The 25,713-nt window shown below is 36.2% G+C and overlaps 1 protein-coding gene across 1 annotated transcript; it reads right to left on the bottom strand.

The window, feature by feature from the left end:
- Positions 1-7,748: 7,748 nt before the first annotated feature.
- Positions 7,749-9,209, bottom strand: LOC137726289 (E3 ubiquitin-protein ligase RING1-like). The gene is made up of 3 exons (XM_068465201.1): positions 8,849-9,209; positions 7,914-8,426; positions 7,749-7,756 (listed from the first exon to the last, which is right to left on the bottom strand). The coding sequence occupies exons 1-3, from the start codon at positions 9,207-9,209 to the stop codon at positions 7,749-7,751; spliced, it is 882 nt and encodes a 293-aa protein (XP_068321302.1).
- Between the last annotated feature and the right edge of the window lie 16,504 nt (positions 9,210-25,713).

The following is a 25,713-nucleotide window of genomic DNA, read 5'->3' as shown; positions in this document are numbered from 1 at the left end:
TCCTCATATGTAAGCCCCACATGCTAACAATTGACATAGAATTCCATTTTAGCCTAATATGTGTAGCTCACATGTTAATAATTAACGGAGAGTTGACGGAAGTTTTAATTTTGGGCATAAATACTAACAAACTTCACCACTATGGCTTAAATTCTTTTTCTTTTTTTTTACCACATGTGCTATCTTCCAACTATTCTATTACCACATAGACTAATAATCCAATATGCATGCAAAGAATATGTTACCGTTAGAGGAGGAGCACCACACTCTCTCACTCTATCACATCATACAAAATCATCCTAGCTATTCACTCTTAAGCTACTTTATGAGATAATTACACTTGTCATGAGTAATGACTCAATGAAATCTAATCTAAGAGACTAAAAGGACTATGGTCCAATGGCTCACATTGAATCCTAACAACTTGAATTTACCAACAAATACATTTGCACATCAACAATATTTACATTTACATTTCAATCCATAGCTTCATATATTGTAAATCTTTCTACATAATACAAGTATTCATCTGTTTTTATAAGCAAAGAAAGATTTAAAAAGGTGAAAATGAGAATTCTTCCCTGAGCTTGCACCCGACTTTAGAATATGTCCTAGAACAAAAATTCCATCAATTTATGTCCTTGAATTCAACAAAAGTTTCGCTATTAGTCTCCCCCGAAATTATGACACTATTCGCACTTATTGCAATATTGTATTCAACTGTTATAAAGCAGCATGACTTAAAAAAAATAAAGATAAAAATTATAACCATAGAATTTACACTAAAAATGATCACCACAATACATTAACTATAATTATTTGGTTCGGCCCCTTTAGTCAACAAGATTTAAACCTATATATTTTAGTAATAAAACATAATACAACTAGACTGTGAATTAAATAACAAAGAAGAATGACTCTTTTGATAAGCCCCACACGTCTCATGTCTGTATCAAAAAATAAAGAGACAATAAAAAAATTAAAAGAAAACAAAGCTCCACAGGCTTATTTAAATTGAAAATATAAATATTTTCCCCACCCAATATGATTTTTACACAACTAACATTGGACCACCTTTTAAGCATTATTATTTTTGTCCTTTGATTTTTTTTTTTTTTAATTCATTCGATCTAACAGTTGAAAATTAAGAAGGTGTGTGAGAAGTTAACACGGAATGTGTGAATATCACACCCCTATTATTTAGTACAAATCAAACTTATCTCCTCATTTTCTTTCTTTTCTTTTGGAACTTTTATTAGATTATACGTTCCAAACTACAAAAGTTTAACAAAGAAACTGTAGCTCAAGTGATTAAGAATATACACTTTTGTATCCAAGGTCCTAAGTTTAAATATTCCGATTCTTTGCTTCTTAAGCTCGTTTGGTTTCCAGGCATTAATGAAAATGTAGAATTATGGAGAATAATCCGAAGATTGACTTTGAGGTATGACTTGAATCGTTTCCTTAAAGTGTTATTTGCCCCCACTCGAATGAGTTTGCTAAATGATTCTTGGCAAATCACTTCCAGGATACAACAAAGTATGAAATATTCGATTAGCAAAACCAAATTATACTCCCTTAGAAATAACTAGAAAGAAATTGTATGAATGTGATGGAGAGAGAAGAGGGTAAGGAATGTAGAAATAAATTTCTGAAATTGTGTATGAAACATTATGCCACAAACATGTATTTATAGACAGCAAAGTACCCATTCATCGAGCCCTTTCATTTTAGTTGAAGATACACAACTCTTCTTAATAGTGTTTACCCAAAAGACATGTCTTCTATTTAATATTTTCAGAAAATAAATTTTGATTATTTATATATATTTTTTTAATTCTACTCATACAATTTCAGTAAGCATCATGTATTTTAACTAAAAGTTGTAACCATTCAACTAATTACATTTGCTGCGCACTGTAGCACCCTTTATCATACACACACACGCTGCACAATGCAGCACCAAATCATAAATATATATATATATATATATATATATAATTCTTGAAATATTCAACAATCCTTCCCTATTTTAAGAATATATAATAAATGGTATTACAATACTTCTCTCTTTTAAATTAATCACAAGCATACCAATATAATCATGCATATAATAAAGGTGTCTTTCGAATTAAACCTCTAATTAGTGTAAGTAATTCAAAGTTATAACGAATGCGATGGTGACCTAAGTTTAAACCACATATTCTTATGTTAAAACCGGAATCACTACACACATGATTATATCTTATTTCCTTAAAGAAATTTCTGAACTAATTAAGCATTATTCTGACCTTGTGCTTCATCCTGGTTTCATAAACATTTACAAGAGAAAACCCAACTTTTGGCAGAAGCAGCACCATTTCTTATGTTCATATAGGTGAGGTTCCTGCCCATGTCCCTGCTACTATAGACATAACTACAAATAACCTCATTAAGAGATAAAACCCATCCGCCTAAACGTAGCAAACTTGCACTGATCATCCTGGAATGAGCTATATATTAATTTTTAGTGCTTTTACAACCACTTATCAATAACTTGTTATTACCCATTAAACTTTTAAACTAGTGATGTTCTAGAGAAAGTTGGGTTACCATTATCAGTGGCTAATTTTCAGTATAGGGTTTTAACCCCATTCCATTAGATGTACTAACTACCAAAGCTCTTGAAAGTGTTTTTGTTAACAGATCTGCCAAGTTATTATTTGATTTAACATAAACAATATTAATAACTCCATCAATTATTAATTGCTTGACATATTCATGTCTCAAGTTAATATGTCTAGACTTTCCATTGTATACCTTATTGTATGCTCTAGACAAAGTAGCCTTACTATCACAGTATAAAGAAATGGATGGCATTGATTGTGGCCACAACTCTATTTCCAATAACAAATTTCTAATCCATTCCGCTTCTTTACCTGCTGCCGCTAATGCTATAAATTCAGATTCCATAGTTGAATGTGTTATACATGTTTGCTTCTTCGAAGCTCAAGATATTGCTCCTCCGGCGATTGCAAAAATCCACCCTGATGTAGACTTATTATCATTAGCACTTGTTATCCAACTTGCATCTGAATATCCTTCAAGTACTGCTGGAAACTCATAGTAAGTTAAACTCAGGTTTATAGTTATTTTAAGATAACCAAAAATTCTATTTATTGTTTTCCAATGAGCAGTACTTGGATGACTAGTGTATCTAGAAAGTTTGCTTACTTCAAATGCGATATATGGCCTGGTACAATGCATGACATACATTAAACTTCCAATTATACTAGCATACTCAAGCTGTGCAACGGACCTACCAGAATTATTAAGCAAAGTTGCACTAGGGTCATAAGGGGTATTTGCTTCTTTTATTTGTAGATGCTTAAACTTAAGAAGCAATTTTTCTATATAATGTGACTGACACAAAGCGTAACCCCTATTATGTTTCCTAACTTTAATTCCCAAGATAGTATATTCAAATCCTAACTTTAATTCCCAAGATAGTATAATCCTGTCCAAACTTTTAAAATTGTTAAAAGAAACAATTGCCACGAATCCAGCCAAACCATGAAAACACACTGATAACACTAAGAATGTAGAATTAATCATTCCCAAATAGATGAATCAAACCCAGTAACGCAATCCAAAAATAAAAAGAAATATATAAGGGAATTTAACCTGAAAGCATAATGAAATCAAAATTTTAATTTGGCAAGAAAAGTCGTTATGACCAAGAATCCAAACCATGATCACTGACGCCAGTGCTCAAAACTTAATTATTATGTAATTTTGATACAAAATTGCGGAAGCATGTTTATGAAGTCTCAAATGATTGATTAGAAAAGATATCAAACCAAACGATAAACACAAATTATGCTTTTGTAATATTATTTATCTACAAATTTTCAATTTAACAAATTACCTATTAATCAGACCTAAGCTTGTTGTGTTGCTCTGGTACCGTATTAAGATATTTCTGAAATCATAAGAACAACAAGACATTTGGATCACGAATACGATAAACCAAACTGACATAAAAGGGAGATAAACTGGAGGAAGAAGAAGCCATGATTGCCAGGGTTTTGAAGGAGTCTTCTACTTTCAGCAAGCAGAAGTGCTCCAACAATAATAGGGTTTGCTCAGAATCGAACATGTATTTTGTGAAAGCAAGGCCTACCTATGTATAGTGAAAATACTCCCACTAATCCGGCCTTTAACTTATTAGTGGGGATTTGCCAAATCATAGGATAACATTAGAGTCCTAATTGATATTGATATTTTGTCTAACCAAATAAGGCCTCTTGATTAGTTGCACAAAATAAGGACTCCAAATCTTAATTAAAACAAGATTCCATAATTTCCGCAACACCAACTAACTTGTTAACCAAGTTAATTGATTGACAAGAAATCAATAAATCATATTTATTGGCACTCACATGGTTACACGGCATCCTTGTTGATACTATACTCTAGCCAATGAAACTCATCGTACCAATCAGAATGAAAGAGATGGGGAACTCCGGAAAAAAAAAGTCTTTGTGGAAAGGCTTTAGTACAGGCCGACAATACTCTTTTTGTAGATAAGCTCTTCGGACTTGATCTCTAATATTAGGCTCATAATCTGACATCGAAGGTCGAGTTCCAAGATCCGCCAGAATAGTAGCCACAATTTTTCTAACTCACTTTCGTTTGAACTTGAACTACCCGGATTGTCCATGGTAGTATTTGTACATTATTTTTTATAATATCGTAACATAACTGTATAATTCGAAGTCTACCAATTTTGTTATGGATTACTCAAATTTGATAAAGTCATACAAACCAATCACAACACAAAACTTAACTCATTCAATAGTCCAAATAAAAACTTTCATCACTTTATCAACACAAACACTAAAACACACATATCAATTCATCTAGATAAAAACTATACGTTATGATCCACATCAATCATCAAATTTAATTATTCACAAAGAAACATTTTTTTGAACCAACTCATTAAAAAAAAATAGAAATTAATTTGAATAAGTTATGAAAAACTTGCTTTGGAATTTGAAGGAGGAAATTTAGGTGGTCGTTAGAATGATCATCGGAGTGGAGTAGTAGGAGTTTGGTTGTTAGGGATTGAGCTTGGTAGAATTGGGATTTGACAATTTGAACTGGAATTGGGTTTCTTAATTCTTGGGGTTTGATGCGGATCTGTTTTTTTTTTTTTTTCTTTTTGTTATAAGCCAATGCTGGTATGGTTCTTTGGTAAAAGATGCCTTATATAATTTGTTTAATTTTTTTTATAAAGTAATCTGGTCCAAAACAACATTGTTTTGTCCAAGTATACTAAAAATAAAAAGAGTGGAAGGGTGCGGCAAACAGCATAGGTGTTGCGCGCATAACATCCACGTGGGTTGCTGGCAAATCCAAGCCTGCCCTACTTGTCACATCCCGGGCCGGACGGGACTACTTCCCGGGCCCGACTCCACTACTGTAGCACGATATTGTCCGCTTTGGGCTTACCATTCCCTCACGGTTTTGTTTTTGGGAACTCACGAGCAACTTCCCAATGGGTCACCCATCATGGGATTGCTCTAGCCCCCTTCTCGCTTAACTTCGGAGTTCCTACGAAACCCGAAGCCAGTGAGCTACCAAAAGGCCTCGTGCTAGGTAGGGATGGGAATATACATTTAAGGATCACTCCCTTGGGCGATGTGGGATGTCACAATCCACCCCCCTTAGGGGCCCGACGTCCTCGTCGGCACACACGCGGCCAGGGTTAGGCTCTGATACCATATATCACATCCCGGCCCGAGCGGCACCACTTCCCGAGCCCGACTCCACTACTGTAGCATGATATTGTCCGCTTTGGGCTTACCATTCCCTCACGGTTTTGTTTTTGGGAACTCACGAGCAACTTCCCAATGGATCACCCATCATGGGATTGCTCTAGCCCCCTTTTCGCTTAACTTCGGAGTTCCTACGGAACCCGAAGCCAGTGAGCTCCCAAAAGGCCTCGTGCTAGGTAGGGATGGGAATATACATTTAAGGATCACTCCCCTGGGCGATGTGGGATGTCACACTACTAGCCAACAACCCAAGCTTCTATTTGAGGAATTTTATCAAACAATTGGAAGGCAATATATGACAAGCAACTCTAACCTTTAAAGTGCCATCACCCAAATCATTCATATAAATTCACTCCCTTGCCCCTGAGTGGGTCTGTCAATATTTCGATTGACTTAAATCGAAAATAATATACAATTGATTCTGATCTATCCAAAACCGAACTTATTCCTCAAGTGAATGTTTGTGCACAAGAAATACTTATTCTCTATCTCGTTCTCAAACCCTAGAAGAAACCCCAAACTCTACCCTCTCTCCAGCAGCAGGCTTCTAGCTTCTGCTTAGGGCTGGTGGCAGACACCCTTTTAACCTTTCGTATCCTCTTCCTTATTCATGTTTCTCTCATCCTCTTACTTCTCTTCACCTGCGATGGCCCTAATTCCTGTTAGGGAACGGTAGAGCAACCCACTTTCCACGAGTGTTGTGGATGGAGCTGTGTCTTCAGTCGTTTTGTCCTTCCACGCAACTGTGATGGCCCCGATTCCCATCATGGAACGGTGGAGCAACGCACCATCTATGAGTGGTGCGGATGGAGATTTGTCTCTGGGTTTTTTCCCCATGTTTCAAGGTATCATACGTCTGATTTGGGGCTTTGCACTCAAACTCTTCCAAAACTTCGAATCAACCATCAAACCCCTCACACCCATCCACTCCATATTTGATGGATCTCATCTCAACACTTACTTCGCTACTTTATCCGTGCTTCTATCCAATCAAAGACAACTATATGTTGTCACCCCTACAAAAGGTCTGGTATATCTTCGAATTGGTGTTTACACCACCTGACCTTTTTATGTTGCTGCTTGGTTCTAGGCATTCACATGCCTATGTGTGTTTGTTTTAAGTTGAGGACCGGAACTATGGCGACCGGAATGGGTATGGTTCATCTTGATCTGCAGATTTGGCTCTTTTTCATCGGCGTTGAGACAAAGATGGGTTTGAGTTTTGTTTTCTACGGAGGTTTCTCTAGGATTTTCTGTTCGCTAGTCATCTCCACCAATTTTGCGGTGGTGGAGGCGGCGGGTGAATATCTATTTAGGGTTATTAGGTTTTTCTGTGTGGTCACTTTGTATAAAATAATAAAAGAAAAGAAGACGGACTCGTTGCAACATCTCCCTATAGTACAATATTCTGACGAAAAAACCACTACAATGAGCATAAAATTTTGGCAACATAACAAATCATGTTTTGCTTTCGAAGCATCAGGGAATTGTCCCTCAATATTACATAGCTTCCCAACTCTAGTTACAATTCTCGAATGCCAAAGAACAAAGTTTTGCCTTTCTTGATATATAGCCCTTATCCTCTACATATCCATACACTGATCTATTAATCATAGACATCAAACGTGGACTAAAGTTTTGAAATTATTACTTCCTAGGTGTAAAAATGCATATAATGTCACATAGGGAGCAGATGGACGCCCTTTTCTTTTCTTGTTCAAAGGTGATGATGCTTCAATTGGATTGCCAATAACGTGTATACTTGAATGACAACTAAAGCATTTTTAAAATTGTTGAAACCGCTTTTAGTAAAAATACTAGCAAATTTTACCCGCACGTTGTTGCGGGTATAACTATAAGAGTATGTTTTAACATGTAAATATGCAAAGTGTTATAAATACTAAACAGAAAATGGAATAAATATATTTACAAAGCTGTCAAAATTTATATAACTTACAGAAAAGACATTATCAAATGCCTTATTAGTATACAAAAATGATTAACCTAGTATTCCACCTTGATAATTCATGTTTGGATCAACTATTTACACACAAAAAAAATGTGATCCCATACTTGTTTGTTTTGGATAACAGATGCCAACATCCTTTAACACATGAGCAAAAGTTTTTTGGTTGAAGCAGTCACTGCAGACAAAATAGTTTTGATCATCAGACAAAATAGTTTTTTGGTTGAAGCAGTCACTGCCAACATCCTCCATGCAAACTGGGCAGCAGGAGTCGTTGATCAAATGGGCCTCGCTTATTTCCACAGTTGGTATTGCTTTGATTGCTGATTCGGGTACTGCAGGCGGGCCAGGCCTGTCGTTTTGAGTTAATTCCTCGATCAGTCCTTGAAGGCCCGGCCCAAAAAAATAGTATCCTAGATCGACTCCACGTGGAACAGGCAGCATTGGGTTTTCGGGTAGTTGGGAAATGGGTCCCACGGGATTAGAGGGATCATCGACGGGTCGGACAATAATCCAAGTCCTGGGACGGTTTCGAGTACGGGGTTCGGGTTCTAGTTCCCGGTTTTCTCCACCATCAAAGCTACGGTTGCGCCGCCGCCGCCGTCTCCTGTTTGTCCACAAATCTCGAACTTCAGGTTCTGTTCCAAAGCAATGTATCAAATATCAAAGAAAAGTCTTGCAAATTCATATAAACTGTTTGGCTTCTTAAACCGTAAGAGCTAAAAAATCATTATTAATCATACTTTGACACGTACCAAAATATTTCATTCAAACAATAAAACAAAAGAACTTGATGCATATGTGTCAAATTTTAATTTGTCAACAAAAAGGAATGACTCGTTGGGCCAAATATGTTCATAAGATCGAAAAATTTTAAGCCGTCAAAAAAATTATTGATGGAGCAAGATTTTCATAGTTAATGATTACCATTGAATTTGTTGGCGTTGGCTATATCTGGTCGGTATCCATAACATCGATAGAAATATATATATATATATATATATATATTCATAATGTAAGAACAACTATAAATTAACTCTCAAAATTCAAGAGCACGTACCTATACCTGTTCCCCCGCCCTCATGCTCATGGTCGCGTCGTCCTCCGGGATCAGCCTCTGGGTCAAATAATCCACGGTTAAAAGGTCCCATGAACGGGTCGAACACGAGGGAAAGTGCTTCCAGCAGACGAGCTTCTGGGGATGGATCGAAACTGGTGTAGTCTACGAGCAGTCTAGGCCTAATCGACATGTCAAACTCGGAGAGAAACTGCCCGAAACAACGAGGGCAGACTATCTCTGATGGGCTGTTGGAGGCAATCCGCACCGTCCGATTGTAGTGGTAGCACCAGTAGAGCTGGTACGGTGGTGTGGTGCCGTCGTCAATGTTAATGTCTCTCGAACGAGTTGGACTCGATGACATGTTTAGTTTTGGGAGCTTGAAAAATATTGACGATTCCAATCCATGTTTAGGGTTTTATTACGAAAGACTATGATGGAGAAATGATGGAAGAGAAAACAAAGAATGGCTTTTGGGGTACACAAAGCAATCCTCTTTCTTTCTATTTCTGCATTCTGGTTTGCATCTAAAGTTTCCTTTGTGGGTTTGTAGGGTTTCACTCCATTTCGTTTTGACAAAAAAAGGGATGAGTGAGCTATTGGGTAACATGCATGCATGCAATGAAACATATGAGGTTTCGTAGTCCGAGAGTATATTCTTGATGGAGAAACATTGCATCCACCCTATGGCTGCGCTACCTTGTTCATTCGTTTGCGGTTAACGTATATTTAAGAAAAACTAATAAAAAGAAGGTTCAAAACTTTAAATCTTAACCAAAAACATTTTAGTAACTTTATTTAATTACTGCCTAGGACAAAATCCAACATAAAAACTTTGTACATAATATATATATATATATAATATAATACATTTATAAGACCTATACATACATACATATATTATCCTCATAATTTTTGTTATCATAATTATTATTCAAGGGCTCTAACAGTACGTACGAATATAAGTGCAATTAGGAGGATTATATGGAATGAAATTAAGGTGATGATAACAATATTAGGGTTTAGGGTTGATGTATGAAACTTGGGAATTTTTTTATTAAATATAGTTATTGGAGTGCTTTTGGTTAAGAAAAAAAATTTAGAGAAGCATTTTTCATTAAAACTCCCAATTTTTTACATATTTTATAATTAGGACAGTTATTTTTTCTTAATCATTGTTCAAATATCATCCATGTAAGAAATCCATTAAATTTGATATTGTTAAGTCAATTTATATGTATCAAATAAATAGACAATTTATCATAAAGTTGTTCATTGATACTAAAACTTTCAAATAATTAAAACTTTTGATTTGTTCGATACATATAAATAAGTAAACAATTTTTTATTTGATTGATTACATAAATGATTCTTAGAAGATAATGATTAAGAAAATGAACAATTTCGACTATGAAATATGTATGGTATGGATGAATAAGATGGTGCATCCATGGAATTGATGCACAAATTTTTCATTCTTTAATTTGACGGTCTAATAATAATTGTATTAAATACATATAAGAAGCAACTTTAATTTTTTTTTTTTTTCTCCATAGTGTTGTAGTCAATCTGTAAATTTGAAGGGAACATGGAATTTTTATTGTTTGGGCCTATTGTTTTATGTTTATTTTAGGGAGGTTTTGTGTACATCCAATTTTAGTCCTTGAACACTATTGTTTTTAAGGAAAACTAACGAAAGGTACAAAAAAAAAAAAAAAAAAAAACTTTAGTTTTAATGAAAAATGACAAATAAAAGGATAGTGAATAGTACCTAGGAATATTTTGTTAAAACTCCCTTCTTTTTAATACTCAATTTACTCTCACATATTTCTTTGGTCACCCAAAATAATTTACTAAACTTTCAAAAATATATTTTTTTTTTTGGGTAAAGTACAAAAAACTACCTCAACTATTGGTGTCACGACACTTTCATACCTCATCTTTTAAAATTGACAATGTCATACCTCATCTTTAGAAATTGTGTCAATGTTATACCTTCCGTTAGTTTGGTCGTTTATTTTTTCAGTTAAATGATGACGTGGTATGATGCGGGACACATTTTTTATTAAAAAACTAATAAAATATTATTAAAAACAAAAAAATCATTTAATATTATTTTAATATTAAAATAATAATAAGAAAGTATATAAAAAAATAAACCTCTCCTTTTCGTCCCTTCCTCCTCTCTCTCTTCACCATCTTCCTGCAATCCAGGAAGAAGAAGAGGAAAAAAAAAAAAAAAAAACCCCAAACCAAACCCAGTTCGTCCCCTCTTCCCCCACCACAAACCCAACCCCCTGCAACCCAAAAAGAAGGAGGAGGAAGAAGAAGAAGGATAAAAAAAAAAAAAAACCAACCCCAACCCAACCCAAAGGAGGAAGAAGAAGAAGAAGGGAAAAAAAAAAAAATTGAGAAACTTTCGTCCTCTCCCCACCCCACCCCCCCCCCCCCCCCAAAAAAAAACAAAAAAAAACCCACCTGCAAAAGAAAAATAAGAAGAAGAAAGCAGAAGGAAGCGGAAAAAAAAAAAAAAAACCAACCCCAACCCAACCCGAAGGAGGAGGAAGAAGAAGAAGAAGAAGGAAAAAACAAAAAAAAGGGAAACTCTCGTCGCCCCCCCCCCCCCCTCCCCCAAATACCTACCCACCCTGCGCAAAAGAAAAAGAAGAAGAAGAAGAGAAAAGGAAGAAAGAAAAAACAAAAACAAAAAACAAAATCAAAAACAAAAAAGCAAAACCCAGTTCGTTCGAATCTGTTTTTTTTTTTTTTTTTTTTTTTTATGGGTTGCTGGTAATGGGTGCGAGGTTGGGTGCAAAGGGTGGGTGTGAAGGTGGAGAGGTTGGGTGCGGGGAGAAGAGGGGGTGGGGAACGGGGAAAACAAATTGATTTTTTTTTTCTCTTCTTTTTTTTCTAGGTTGCAATTGCAGAAAAGGGGAAGAAGATGAAGATGGGAAGAAGAGAGAGAAGGGGGGAAGGGGACGACTGATGTTGTGATGTTGGTCTTTTTTTTTTTTTTTTTCAAATAACTTTTTTTATTATTTTAATATTTAAAAAATATTAAATGATTTTTTTTTAGTTTTTAATAATTTTTTAATAAAAAATGGGTCCCGGATCAAGACACATCAGCATTTAACTGAGAAATAAACGATCAATCTAACGGAAGGTATGACATTGACACAAATTCGTAAGATGAGGTATGACATTGTCAATTTTAAAAGATGAGGTATGAAAGTGTCGTAACGCCAATAGTTGAGGTAAATTTTTGTACTTTACCCTATTTTTTTTATGAAGTTATTTTCTCTGAACACCCATTTTTCATTTTCTTTGAACACCCAGTTTTCTTGTATTAATTATTAAGGCTTTCACATAATTTTCTCGCCTCTTTTTGTTTCCCTTTTTTATTTCTTTACTAGCAAATTTTACCCGCACGTTGTTGCGGGTATAACTATAAGAGTATGTTTTAACATGTAAATATGCAAAGTGTTATAAATACTAAACAGAAAATGGAATAAATATATTTACAAAGCTGTCAAAATTTATATAACTTACAGAAAAGACATTATCAAATGCCTTATTAGTATACCAAAATGATTAACCTAGTATTCCACCTTGATAATTCATGTTTGGATCAACTATTTACACAAAAAAATGTGATCCCATACTTGTTTGTTTTGGATAACAGATGCCAACATCCTTTAACACATGAGCAAAAGTTTTTTTGTTGAAGCAGTCACTGCAGACAAAATAGTTTTGATCATCATCAGAAAAAAAAAAAAAAAAAAAAAAAAAAAAAAAAAAGCTAAAAATGAAAGAAAATGTTAATACACATGTAATAAATAGTTTGAAACAACCAATACTAAACAACAGTTACCAAATAGAAAACAAAGCTTACAACTTAAATAGAAAAGAACAATCTACTGCTGCAAGCAATATAACGTCCACTTTGCAGATTTTTGTGGAACCACTTTGCAGGTTTTGTGGAACCACTTTACAGGTTTTGTGGAACCACTTTAAAAATTCAAATCTTTAAGCACCTGATGATAAGTTGAGAGATTACTTTTTGATTATCAAAACCACTACTGGATTTATGCAGACACAAAATCTCACAATATTATAACCACGACCTTATGCATATTAGGAACAACACTATAATTATCTGTCTACCAGAAATTAACTCTTCTACAGCAGCAACAAGTGTAACATTATGTTGTGAAAAAAAATCGTCTTTAATTGAAACCATGTCAGAGACCAAAAGTTAAAAAAATCGTCTATATAGCAGAACACAAAATCTACAACCAGCACATATTTCAACTTTATAATACAATTAAAAATAACAAAAGACTGAACTAAACTGCCAACACAGATCATTTATACAAATTTAAACCAAAGATGTCCAAAATTGTTTTAATTTCATAAATACAATTACAAAAACGCAAAGATGTTTATAGATAGGTTGAATTACAAAAATAAGTTAATTGATAATAGTTCTCAAACAATATACATTTCAAAGAAGAAGAGCCAATTCTACATTATAGGTTTCCTCTGTCTGTGTCCATTTACATTAGCCTTTTATTTTACAACAGAAGTTTAGATTTGAATTTATGTGGTGGCAGTTGAGTGCGACATTTCATTATTTTGAACCATATTATATAGTTGTCCTGTATTCAGGTTATCCTTAATCCAACACAACACCATGTTATACTTGCAATCTTTGTCAAATAACAAACTTTAGAGCAAAAAGAGTCTTCTCCAATTGGGATTAAAAACATCCACCAAATGATTTTAGATCAGTCTCCAAGCTTGTAAAACATGTTTCTATGCAAACAGAACAACGAAAAGTACAAAAAACTTAAAACCAACCAAGTGGTTTTCTTAAAGAAAGAAATTGGAGCTAACACAAACAGAATGTATCAAATTAACAATATGCAATCAACGACCTATTTCATAACAAAAACAGCTAAAGGCTTAGACCCAGATGAGATTAAAAGTTAGGAATTCACAAACCAAATTGAATTTAACCTGAAATAAAAAGAAATATATAAGGGAATTTAACCTGAAAGCATAGTTAAATCAAAATTTTAATTTGGCAAGAAAAGTCGTTATGGCCAAGAATCCAAACCATGATCACTGACGCCAGTGCTCGAAATTTAATATTATGTAATTTTGATACAAAATTGCGGAAGCATGTTTATGAAGTCTCAAATGATTGATTAGAAAAGATATCAAACCGAACGATAAACACAAATTATGCTTTTGTAATATTATTTATCTACAAATTTTCAATTTAACAAATTACCTATTAATCAGACCTAAGCTTGTTGTGTTGCTCTGGTACCGTATTAAGATATTTCTGAAATCATAAGAACAACAAGACATTTGGATCACGAATACGATAAACCAAACTGACATAAAAGGGAGATAAACTGGAGGAAGAAGAAGCCATGATTGCCAGGGTTTTGAAGGAGTCTTCTACTTTCAGCAAGCAGAAGTGCTCCAACAATAATAGGGTTTGCTCAGAATCGAATATGTATTTTGTGAAAGCAAGGCCTGCCTATGTACAGTGAAAATACTCCCACTAATCCAGCCTTTAACTGATTAGTGGGGATTTGCCAAATCATAGGATAACATTAGAGTCCTAATTGATACTGATATTTTGTCTAACCAAATAAGGCCTCTTGATTAGTTGCACAAAATAAGGACTCCAAATCTTAATTAAAACAAGATTCCATAATTTTCTCAACACCAACTAACTTGTTAACCAAGTTAATTGATTGACAATAAATCAATAAATCATATTTATTGGCACTCACATGGTTACTCAAATTTGATACGTTATTGGCAATCCAATTGAAGGATCATCACCTTTGTATCCAAGGTAATGTCACATGGTGTTGAAATATTCAACACCAGGATTGTAATAGACAACTCATAAAATTCCAAGTACATAAAGATGCATATAATGTCACATAGGGAGCAGATGGCCGCCCTTTTCTTTTCTTGTTACGGATTACTCAAATTTGATAAAGTCATACAAACCAATCACAACACAAAACTTAACTCATTCAATAGTCCAAATAAAAACTTTCATCACTTTATCAACACAAACACTAAAACACACATATCAATTCATCTAAATAAAAACCATACGTTATGATCCACATCAATCATCAAATTTAATTATTCACAAAGAAACATTTTTTTGAACCAACTCATTAAAAAAAAATAGAAATTAATTTGAATAAGTTATGAAGAACTTACTTTGGAATTTGAAGGATGGAATATAGGTGGTTGATAGAATGATCATCAGAGTGGAGTGGTAGGAGTTTGGTTGTTAGGGATTGAGCTTGGGAGAATTGGGATTTGACAATTTGAACTGGAATTGGGTTTCTTAATTCTTGGGGTTTGATGCGGATCTGTCTTTTTTTTTTTTTTTTTTTTTCTTTTTTTTTTTCTTTTTGTTATAAGCCAATGCTGGTATGGTTCTTTGGTAAAAGATGCCTTATATAATTTGTTTAATTTTTTTTATAAAGTAATCTGGTCCAAAACAACATTGTTTTGTCCAAGTATACTAAAAATAAAAAGAGTGGAAGGGTGCAGCAAACAGCATAGGTGTTGCGCGCATAACACCCACGTGGGTTGCTGGCAAATCCAAGCCTGCCCTACTGGCCAACAACCCAAGCTTTTATTTGAGGCATTTTATCAAACAATTGGAGGGCAATATATGAAAAGCAACTCTAACCTTTAAAGCGCCATCACCCAAATCATTCATAGAGATTCACTCCCTTGCCCCTGAGTGGGTCTGTCGATATTTAGATTGACTTAAATCGAAAATAATATACAGTTGATTCTGATCTATCCAAAACCGAACTTATTCCTCAAGTGAATGTTTGTGCACAAGAAATACTTATTCTCTATCTCGTTCTCAAACCCTAGAAGAAACCCCAAACTTTACCCTATCTCCAGCAGCAGGCTTCTAGCTTCTGCTTAGAGCAACTCCAGCGTTGGAGCCCTCTCCCCAGGCAATGCACTATTCAATCCACCTAATGAACAGTAACTGCCCTTAATGAACAGTAAATAGCTCTGACAATAGAATTTGCATCTCCACCGTTACACTTCAATAGCCCTGGCAATAGGCAATAAAATATTAGTATTTTTTTTATTTATAAATAATACAAAATAATTTTAATTGTAATATCGGATAAGATTTTTAATCGTTCTCGTTGCGCCACATGTCATTATCCGAAGTATTATTAAATAATACAAAATAATTTTATTTGTAATTTTGGATAAGATTTTTAATCGTTGTCGTTACGCCACTTGTCATAAAATCCGAAAAGACAATTATTGGGGATGGATTTCCGATAAATTTTTTAATCGTACTCGTTATGCCATGTGTCATTATCTGAAAATACAATTATTGGTGATGGATTTCTGATAAGATTATTAACCAATCACGTCGCGCCACGTGTCATAATTTGTTCACAATCTTTTAGGATAGATTTCCATCAAATTTTTAACAAATGACGGCATGCCACGTGTCATAATCTGTTCACAATCTTTGAGGATAAATTTCCATCAGATTTGTAACGAATGACGGCATGCCACGTGGCATTATGTACAACCTAATCCTTTATGAATTCTCTATATAATCCACCATCCATCCTTACAAATCTCACACCAATTTTCTCAAGATCTCTATCATTATTCATAGTTCCTGCTTCCTTATTCACAAAAATCTGTATCATTATTCATAGTTTCTGTTTCTTTCTTACAATGTTTTCTTCTTCCTCAAGGATGATATGGGAATTCAATCAGGAAGAGGAAGAATTGTTTAACGAATCAGAAGCAATGTTCAATCACTAGGGGGCAAGAAATGAGAGGGAAGAGGATGAGGAGCGTAAAATGAGAGATGACGAAGTAAGAATGGGCAGAGCCTCACATTCCGTCGAGTCGTCCAAGGTATGGCTAAGATCTGCAGGCCCAGCCGTTCTGGAAACCTTGATAGAAGCAGGCAACGACGAGGTATGGAACTCTTGGATGATTATTTTGTTCCTAATAGTGCATTCCCTGATACGTACTTTAGACGTCCTTTTAGAATGAAACGATATTTGTTCAACAAAATCATGATTGCTGTTTGCAACCATGATTCTTACTTCGTGCAAAAGAAAGATGCTTTTGGTGCTATGGGTTTACTGCCTGAGCAAAAAATTACTGCTGCCTTGCGGATGCTTGCATATGGAGTATTTGCAGACCAAGTGGATGAGATAACGAGGATGGGGAAATCAACCATTCTTGAGTCCCTGATGAGGTTTTGCGGAGCAATCGAATCTATCTACATCGCTGAGTACCTCCGCAAACCTACAAACATGGACTTGGAACGGCTGTTGAAGAAGGCGAAGATGCGTGGCTTTCCGGGGATGATTGGAAGCATTGATTGTATGCACTAGACGTGGAAAAATTGTCCAAGTGCATGGCAAGGTGCTTACGGGGACAGAAAATGAGCAAAAAGTATCATTCTGGAGGCGGTGGCATCTTTTGATACATGGATTTGGCACGCCTTTTTCGGGGTCTTGGGAGCTCAAAATGACATCAACGTTCCTGCCCGATCCCCAGTGTTCAACTATGTTCTGCAAGGAAAGGCACCAAAAGTGACGTATAAGGTCAACGGACGTATGTACGACGGGCCATACTACCTAGCTGACGGCATTTACCCCCGATGGTCAACATTTGTCAAAACAGTGCCACGTCCGCGAAGTGCAAAGGAAAAACACTTTGCAAGCTGTCAAGAAGGGTGCAGGAAGGATGTGGAGCGTTGTTTTGGTATCCTCCAAGTTCGATGGGCGATCATCAGGGGTGCTGCCAGATTGTTTGATGTAGAGTCGCTTTGATCCATCATGATGACGTGCATCATTCTTCACAACATGATTGTAGAAGATGAGTACGATTATGAAGCCATTGATGAATATGAGCCAGACACGATGAACAATTCAAGAACACGTATATATTGTGCTCATGATGCCACCAATGAGCCCGTGCAACATGAGCCATTACAAAGGGATGGACGTTACAATGAAAGGCTCATTCAACGATATACTGCATTTCAAATGCCAGACATGCACAATGCCTGACAACTTGACTTGATAGAGCACCAGTGGGCATTGAAACAAGCTGAAGATAATTAAGTTCATTTTGTGTGTTTTTTTGAATTTGGTATGTTTATGTTATTTTATTTGGTGTGTTTTATTATTTGGTATGTTTATGTAATTTTTTAAGTGAGTTTTTAATTATTCTGTATGCTTATGTAATTTTATTTGGTGTGTTTTTGTCATTTCAATAAATATTCTCTTAGTATAAATAACTTACCAAATTAATTTGAAAAAATATTCAATAAATTGGAAACAACATAAATAATACAAACAATAAATAATAAATTACAACCCAAAGTGATTAGAAAATTATGGGCTCCGATTACAAAAAGTACTCTATTCATCATCACTTAACCAATTTGTGGTGCTAGGATGATCTTCTCTTGTGGTGCTAGGACCACCTTGGCTTGCTAGCGCTTCTCTTGCATGCCTCTTTCGCACCACGTCTGCTTTCTCTGACTTCCAAAAAAATTTGGAATTTGAAGACTTCCCTTCTAAAGGTGTGTTCATAATCTCACGATCTTGTTGAGCCCATCTTTCATCTCTAATGTCACAACCCGTCCCAGAATTTTAATTCCGAGGATGTGAAGTTATGAAAATGCCCTTAAACGGGACTAAGGGGCGTAAAATATGTTGTAACTTGATGATTTAGGGATTGGGTAGGATCCCACCTCCCTCAAATCTCTCCCTCATTCCCGTGCCTTGTCTCTCTCTCTCTCCTCCCTCACAAATCTCTCATTCTCTGAGAGTTCTCTCTCTCTCCTTCGAACTCACACAGACCACCCACAAACCACCCCAAAACTATACCAACGAAGGATCTAAGACCACCATCGTACTCCTGAAGACCACACGAACACGATGGTACCAATTTCAGGTGAGTTTCACTTCGGAAAACCTGGATTTCAATTTCACTGTGCGTGTGCACTGTTCATGCACATGTAAAACTTGATGTTTTCTGGGATTTTGAAGCTTGTAGGAAGCTTGGTGAGGTCCTAAGGAAGCTCGGAGTGCTTCGTTTGAAGGATTTGGACGTCGGGATCACGAACTGTAAGTCCGGCCGAATTTTCGTATTTTTGGAAAAGTTTGATTCCGTTGTTTTTAGGCCCTAAAACTAGTCCAACGTGGTAGATTATGATTAGGGCTTCATTTTGGTATAGATTACGTGAAAAATGGACATAGGAACACGGAGAACGACAAGTTCAAAGTTTGGCCGGAGCTGTCGGGGCTTTTTCCGGCGAAACCACGGCGAGTTAGGGGTCAAGGCAGGTATGGATGTGTTCGTCTCGTCAATACCTTCATTTTGATATATAGTACGTCGAAAATGGTTAAGAAATGAAGAAGTTATGACACTTTGAAATTTACCCAGAAATTCCGGCAAAACACTATTTCCGGCGAAACCAGTCCGGCGACGCGAGGAAGAAGACGCGCGCGTGGGCAGCGCGTGAACAGGGCGCGTGGGGGCGCGTGAGAGCTCCAAATTGAGTTCTGAAAATTGTCACGTGTTCGTGACGTCGTGTAGATCACCGTGGTATATTCATACACCCAAATTGAGCAACGTATGAGAAAGTTATGGACGAATGTTTGGTGTATGCGCGTTAAATAACGTCAATTTGGTTACTTTTTGTATAGGTGAAAATTATACAAAAGAAGAATGTAACCAATCTAGGGGAGGCTCAGGGACCTACGAGACGTCGATGTGATATGTGAGTGGGCAGTTATTTTTCAGTATATATATATATATACGTATGCTTGACGTATTTCCCAGAAAACGTATTTTAAAAGAAATACGAATTATATATCCTGTCATATATGCATCATATTTTAATATGTGCATTACCATAATTATGCATACTGTTGCATGGTGCTGAGGAGGCCAGGTAAGCTACCTTTGAAATACATTTTATATACGTACGAAATACGTTTGGAATACGATTGAAATACTGTCATCACATGCATTAGTAGTGGCATGCATTTATATATGTGTATTTGGTGCTGTGGACGCACAGGTAAGTGCAAGGTAAGTGGTATTCCTGTTTGTATTTCAGTAGTAGTTTGAGATGTTAGAGAGCTCATAATCTGCACCCCCGGTGTTAGTGCTCCCGCCCAGGGCCAGGGCACAGTCCTTCACGTGATGTTCACCAGCACCACACGCTCGCCTTGGATCCAAGTTAGGTGCAAGCCTTGTCGTACAGACCACATTAGGTGGTTCCGACTCGTAGGTGACCCGCGATTATTCGCACAGTCTTCACGTGATCGTAGCACTAGAGCGTATATATTACACCCAGTCTTGTCGTACAGACCACGTTAGGTGGTTCCGACTCGTGTGCAGATTCAGATGTTGAGTTGAGATTGGAGCTCTATATGCAGCGGTACATGTCACGTTAGGTGACTCCCGGCTGCCAGATTATATGTTATTGATGTGAATTATGCTTGAGCATTTACATTTGATTATGAGATTCTGTTGTGGCATATTCTCGAGCATGAATGGCATATTGCAAGCATGATTGATATATCTTTGAGCATGACTGGCATATCTATACATACGTATATATGTTTATTTTCTGGGAAACTATATTTGTTTTACGGCGAGGGGTTAGTATATTCAAAGAGAAAAGAAGGTTTTGAATAAGTTCGTTTTGCTGACCCACTCAACTTTGTTTTGCGCCCCTCCAGGTTCAAGAATTGAAAAGGTGTGGTGACTACGAGGAAATTCAACGGTGTTCTGACAGAATGGCCAAAAATTAGGACTCACCTTTGGGTGTTTCATCTTAGAAATTGTATCTTTAAAGCTTCCGTACTGTGCAAATGGTTACGTCACTCTCACGTGACGGCCAGCATGCCCTCCTTCGGGACGGGGTGTGTCAAGTTGGTATCAGAGCCTAAGTTTCAATCTTGGACATCTTGAGAAGTTCTAGTGAATTCTGTCAGAACTACACCGCCTCGTAGCAAACCACGTAGTTAGAGGAACTTAGTCTCCCTAATTTAGTTGTTGGGAGAAATTATTATTTTGGTGATTCAGTATATTATCTAAAAGGGACATTTTAAGATGGGTTATGAGTTGAATTTGAATCACCTTATGAAATGATGGACCTAAGGGAGCAAAGCGATGGCTTAACCAATTGGAAAAGATGTTTTAGATTATGCAAGTCAAAGGAATCTTCCTTTTGACAGAAGGGTTGAGACGACTACCTGGTTTGAGTTATGAACTTGTATCCTGGTGGAAACAGGAGTATAATTCGTTGTCACCGAAGGAAACAGTCGATTGAGAATTGTTTAAGGATTTGTTTAAAGAAAAGAATTATTTCCTTTGGCATCTTATGATGGTAGAAAGCAAGAGTTTGCAAATGTGAGACAAGGAAAGCTGACAATCAATGAGTATTATAGAAAGTTCTCAGACTTGCCTCGTCCCATTCGAATATTGCTGCTATTTTGATTGAAGTGTTATATTGTTTTAGGCTGGGTGGCATAAGGCAGTGGTATTTTGGGTGACCACTATCCATTGTAATTCTTACCAGGAGTATACAAGATGTTGTTGAGCCTTAAGGACTTTGAGATTATGTTCAGCGAAAGTAAAGAAGAATGATAAAAGAATGGGAATCAAAAGAGGACGATAAAGTTAATGATTCGTCATATCAAGAATATAGAAAGATTCAGAGCTTCAAAAGAAGTGAAGCTAATTCTAGTTCTTTTGGCAAAGGTTTTAATGCCATTGACCAGAGGCGAAGTGATAGATGTATTGGTAATCCCAGATCTCAGAGACAAGGTGATTTTGGTAAAAGAAATGTACCTTTGTACTGTAGGTACAATAATGGACACCTTTGAGAATGTGGGCAAGAAAGCAGTGGACGCTTTACAAGTGGATAGATGGGACATAGAACTACAAATTATGTCCAAAGCCAACAGAAGCCCTAGCAGTCTTCTTTGCCACAACTGGCGCCGATCCAGCAAGTTCCTGGATCTATTAATTATGGTCAGTTAGGTCGTGGTGTACATGAAAGAAGTATTTACACTAATAGAGGTTGTGGGAGACAACAACAAGTCCAGGGATGTGTTAACTACACATCACTGCAAGATACTCAGAATTATTCGGATTTGATTAGGGGTACGATAATTATTCTTAATGACTTAGCTAGAGTCTATTTGTTAATAATGTAGAAATTTTACGTTATTATTGTTATTGCCTAGAAAGTAGTATTTAAACGCGGTTGAGACGTGTGTATGTATTTCCTTGGCAAAATAGTAATATTGCACCCTCGAGAGTTGTTGCTTACTTATCGAGACAACGATGATTTATCAGTATTGCGGGCTGCAGACCGTAATATTAATAACTTATTCGTGGATTCGTTAAGCAAGTAAACCGATAGGTTATCCTATGTTAGTATCGTACTTATTTAGAGTGCTCAGTATTAGTAGAGTATGTATTGTTGCCAGCTACTTTTGTTTCATTAGATTGTGGATTTCGATGTTATTCTAGAGCATATTATGTTATAAACATGATATGATGAGTTAATTATGAATTATATGCAGCCGAGGGCTGAGTTGATTAGAATGAAAGAGTATGAGCTATGTTTATAGCCGAATGTTGAATTGATTATATGTTATTTTCCATCGGTCTGGATGACTAGAGATTACTTTTGTAAGTATGCAAAGTGGAGTGAGGCAGGCCGTTATTTATGCTGTGAGAGCAAAGAGATTATTATCAAAAGGCTGCCAAGGACACTTATCTCATGTGGTGCAAAAAGATGTCACTTCTAGTAGTGTGGAAGAAGTGGGAGTAGTCCAACATTTACCAGACGTTTTCCCTGAGAATTTACCTGGATGGCCGCCAGTCAAAGATGTAGAGTTCACTATGGATTTGTCTCCAGGTACAAACCATATATTATAGAATGTTGCCTTTTGAACTAAGAGAATTGGAAATTGGTTGATAAAGGTTTTTATTCAACCTAGTACATTACGTTGGGGGAACCCCAGTTTATTGGTGAGAAAGAAAATGGACGTTAAGGCTGTGCTTTGATTATAAGCAGTTGAATCGAGTAACAATTGAAAACCGTTATTCGTAACCTCACATTGATGGTTGTTTGATCAGCTTCTAGGTGGTTGTATATTTTCTAAGTTTGACTTGAGGTCTGGATATTATTAGTTGAAGATTATCGGTGAGGATGCCCTTATGATAACTTTCAGGATTCGTTAAGGTCATTTCAAGTTTTGGTGATGCCATTCGGAGTGACGAATGCATCTACTACTTTATGAATTTGATGAATGAAGTATTCCAATGATATCCAAATCGATTTGTTATTGTTGCTATTGAAAAGATTGATAAGACTAGAGCAAAGTATGCTAAACATCTTAAATTGGTATTGCAAAGATCGAGGGAACGTCGATTGTATGCTAAGTTTAGCAAATGCCAATGTGGATGAATCAAGTAGCATTTTTGAGATATGTTATATCTGCTTCAGGTATTCAAGTGAATTCATAAAAGGTAGCAGAAATTGAGAATTTAGAACAATCACGAATCGTGATTGGGATTCGGAGTTATCCTAGCTTAGCAAGCTATCATGGACAGTTCGTGAAAGATTTTTCAGTCATTGCTTTGTCATTGACGAGATTGTTGAGAAAAGAGGTTATGTATGAGTGGGAAGGAAATTGTGAGCAAAGGATTCAACAACTGAAGTATTTCCTCACTCATGCACGTATTTTAGTATTCCCAGAGATTAGTGGTAATCATAAATTTTTAGTGATGTTTCTTGAATGGTATTGAATACATGTTGATGCAAATGTTAGGGTGATTACATACGTTTCACGGCGAAAGGAACCTTATGAAATGAATTACCCTACTGGTGATTTGGAAGTCATGATTACCATTCTTGCTGTGAAGTTATGAAGACATTATATTTGGTAAGAATGCAAGATTTTTACGAATCCAAAAAGTCTCCAATATCCATTACTTGGAAGGATTTTGATATAAGGCAGTGAAGGTGGATTGAATTGTTTAATGAACATGATTGTACGACCAGGGTGATCGTAAAATTGTTCTAGCTAATGCACTTGGTGAGAAGACTACAGTAAGAATTAATGTCTGGCAGACTTGCCAAGATTGTCTTCTTGTGGATTGGAAATCAACTGAAGTAAAGTTGAGAATGGAAGTTTGAGAAGAAGTTGTAATTGTTAATTTTCAAGTTAAGTCTTTTTAGTAAGGTTGTACTCAAGACTCAAATGGTTAACAAAGAAAATTAAGAATTAACCAAGGTAAAGAAAGAAGGAAAAAAAAAAAAAGATTGCTGAGTTCGAGAAAAGGATGGTTATGATTGAACTTGAAGTGATAGTTGATCAATGTACCAAGTTAGTACATTTACTCCAGTGTTGAGTAACAACCACAGTGCAACAGTACTTATATGTTTTATGGAGAAGAGATTTGGGTTACGGAACTGTTGAGTTTCTTAAGTATGTTGGTTGCACAGTTTCCAAAGTAACGCCATAAGGACCATGAAATGTGTCGATTTTTGTTGATTTGTGGAAGAAATACTTCTGGATAGAGAAGATTTGATCACGAAAGAGTTTTGGTAGGCCCTGAAACTATGGATGAGTCTTCTCAAAGTATTCAAGTGATTAAGTTTAACCTGAGAGTAGCCAGGAATGGCAAAAGAGATTAATAGTTGAACATGTCACTAATCGAGTGTTTAACGTAGATGATCTTATAATTTTGAAGTTTTCACTTTAGAAAAGAATGATACGGCTTGGAAAGGAAAGCAAATTAAGTCCTAAGTACCTCGGACTTTATGTGATCATCGAAGAGTAGGTGAAGTTGCTTGATTTACTTCCAGAGTTTGTAAGAGCATGATGTGTTTCATGATTCAACATTTTTAGAAATTTCATCACGAAAAGAAATAGTGAGATTTGGAAAGGAGACAAAATAAGTCTTAAACACATCAGACCGTTTTTGACCTCTAAAGGAATCGACGAAGTTGCATACAAGTGGTGATGTCTTCAGAATTGGCTAAGGTGCATAATGTATTATATTTCGATGCATTTTCACTAGGTGGCAGATTCGTCACATAGAGTTCCTGTGCAACTGTTGAGAATTAATCCGGATTAAACTGATTGAGGAACCAAGGACGACTTTGGATTGGAAAAAGAATGTATTGAGAATTAAGACAGTGTAATTGGTAAAGAATTTGTGAAGAAAGCATTCAGTGGAAGAAATTACGTGGGAGAAGGAGAATCGGATGAGAGAGATTTATCCGAAGCTATTGTATGAGTTTAGATGATTAAGTTGGTTGTTGGAATTTCGGGGACGAAATTCTATAAGGAGGGAAGGTTGTCACAACCCGTCCCAGAATTTTAATTCCGAGGATGTGAAGTTATGAAAATGCCCTTAAACGGGACTAAGGGGCGTAAAATATGTTGTAACTTGATGATTTAGGGATTGGGTAGGATCCCACCTCCCTCAAATCTCTCCCTCATTCCCGTGCCTTGTCTCTCTCTCTCTCCTCCCTCACAAATCTCTCATTCTCTGAGAGTTCTCTCTCTCTCTCCTTCGAACTCACACAGACCACCCACAAACCACCCCAAAACTATACCAACGAAGGATCTAAGACCACCATCGTACTCCTGAAGACCACACGAACACGATGGTACCAATTTCAGGTGAGTTTCACTTCGGAAAACCTGGATTTCAATTTCACTGTGCGTGTGCACTGTTCATGCACATGTAAAACTTGATGT

The sequence above is a fragment of the Pyrus communis genome, chromosome 1 (assembly GCF_963583255.1).
Source record: "Pyrus communis chromosome 1, drPyrComm1.1, whole genome shotgun sequence".
Taxonomy (NCBI): domain Eukaryota; kingdom Viridiplantae; phylum Streptophyta; class Magnoliopsida; order Rosales; family Rosaceae; genus Pyrus; species Pyrus communis.
The sequence above is the reverse complement of the archived record's forward strand: the minus strand, read 5'-3'. Positions and strand labels throughout refer to the sequence as shown.